The 1,328-nt window shown below is 59.3% G+C and overlaps 1 protein-coding gene across 1 annotated transcript in view; it reads left to right on the top strand.

Moving 5' to 3' along the window:
• Positions 1–598: 598 nt before the first annotated feature.
• The window catches only part of IL11RA (interleukin 11 receptor, alpha), a 4,951-nt gene continuing 4,221 nt past the window's right edge, over positions 599–1,328 (top strand). Inside the window, 3 exon segments of the mRNA XM_009875535.1 lie at positions 599–698; positions 1,046–1,106; positions 1,240–1,324. Coding sequence (XP_009873837.1) covers positions 599–698; positions 1,046–1,106; positions 1,240–1,324 — 246 coding nt within the window.

Here is a 1,328-nt window from a genome sequence, read left to right as displayed (position 1 = left end):
CTGGCTGTGTGATCCTGTTCAGACCTAACTGCTGTCTCCTGCCACATAAATGCAGGCCAGAATTTCTCCTCAGTCCCTTCTCGCTCCAGCTGCACCAGTGAAGGTTTCTGGACCACCCTGGGGCTGGGAGCCAGCCAGAGCTCCCGGCACAGGGATGAAATGGCAAAGAGCCTTTAATCCTGCCACCCCACGCAGCCCTAAGCCCCTGGTCAGTGTTTGCTCTTTGTGTCCCCGCTTCAGGCGTGGGATCTCCTCAGTAGCCAAGGCCCAGCTGTGACAGTGACACTGTCGTGCCAGCTGTCCTGGCCATGGTCCTGGTGGTATGGTCCCTGTGCTGTCCTCAGCAGGATGGGGTGAGATGAGAGAAAGGTGTGGGGTCAGTGGTCCTGCAGGGATGCTCTGGGCTGTGGACTCTGCTGACCATCCCATTGCAGGGGCTAATACAGAATCATAGAATCAATCATAGAATCATAGAATCATAGAATAGTTTTAGTTGGAAGACACCTTTAAGATCATTGAGTCCAACTTTGGTCCTAGCCCTACCAACACCTACCAACACGTATCAACGCTCTCTCTCTCCCCGCTCTGCCTCCTCCAGATGCGCAGTCCCATCCCAGGCCTGGGCAGGGTGATGGTGTTACTCACAGCAGCCCTGGCATCAGCCTCCTTCACCATCTCCGAGGGCTGGGGAGAGGAAGGTAAGTAGCCTCACGAGCACCCACGGCCCCACACAGCCCTCCTGTGTTGCAAACATGGAGACCCTAGGGTCACCCCATTTGCACAGACCTTCCATAGTCAGGGCATGCAAACACAGCCCCATGGTGGTAAGTGTCCTCTGGCTAGCAACACTTGCAGCTGCTCATTGCCCAGCCCCAACTGGAACCAGTCCCCCTTAGTGGCACTTGCATGGAACAACAACCCAGAGCCAGCACCCTGCTACGCAGGTCGGGGGGCACAGCCCCAGGCTGCCCACCTCGACCCCCAGCCCTGGCATGGGGTGGCATGTGGTGCTGACACCCATCTGGGGATGTGTGTGTCCCTCCAGGTGTGCAGTACGGACAGGTGGGGACAGACGTGACCCTGTCATGCGCCAGTGCCCGCGCCGGGTAGGTCTGTTCCCTGTGCACCCTCTTCTCCACCCCCCGTAAATCAGGGGATTTATCTGATGGGATGGTTTACAGGGTGGTGACCCTGCCATCCCTGTCCTCTAATGCCACCTGCCCAATTTCTCCTCCCCAGCTCGCCGGTGCAATGGAGACGGGCGGGCGCCGCAGCGCTGCCAGAGGGCTCGGCCACCCGGGAGGGAGCCCTGGGGCTGCCCACGGCCA

The sequence above is a fragment of the Apaloderma vittatum genome, unplaced genomic scaffold, assembly GCF_000703405.1.
Source record: "Apaloderma vittatum isolate BGI_N311 unplaced genomic scaffold, ASM70340v1 scaffold9778, whole genome shotgun sequence".
Taxonomy (NCBI): domain Eukaryota; kingdom Metazoa; phylum Chordata; class Aves; order Trogoniformes; family Trogonidae; genus Apaloderma; species Apaloderma vittatum.
This window is presented reverse-complemented; position numbering and strand designations above follow the sequence as displayed.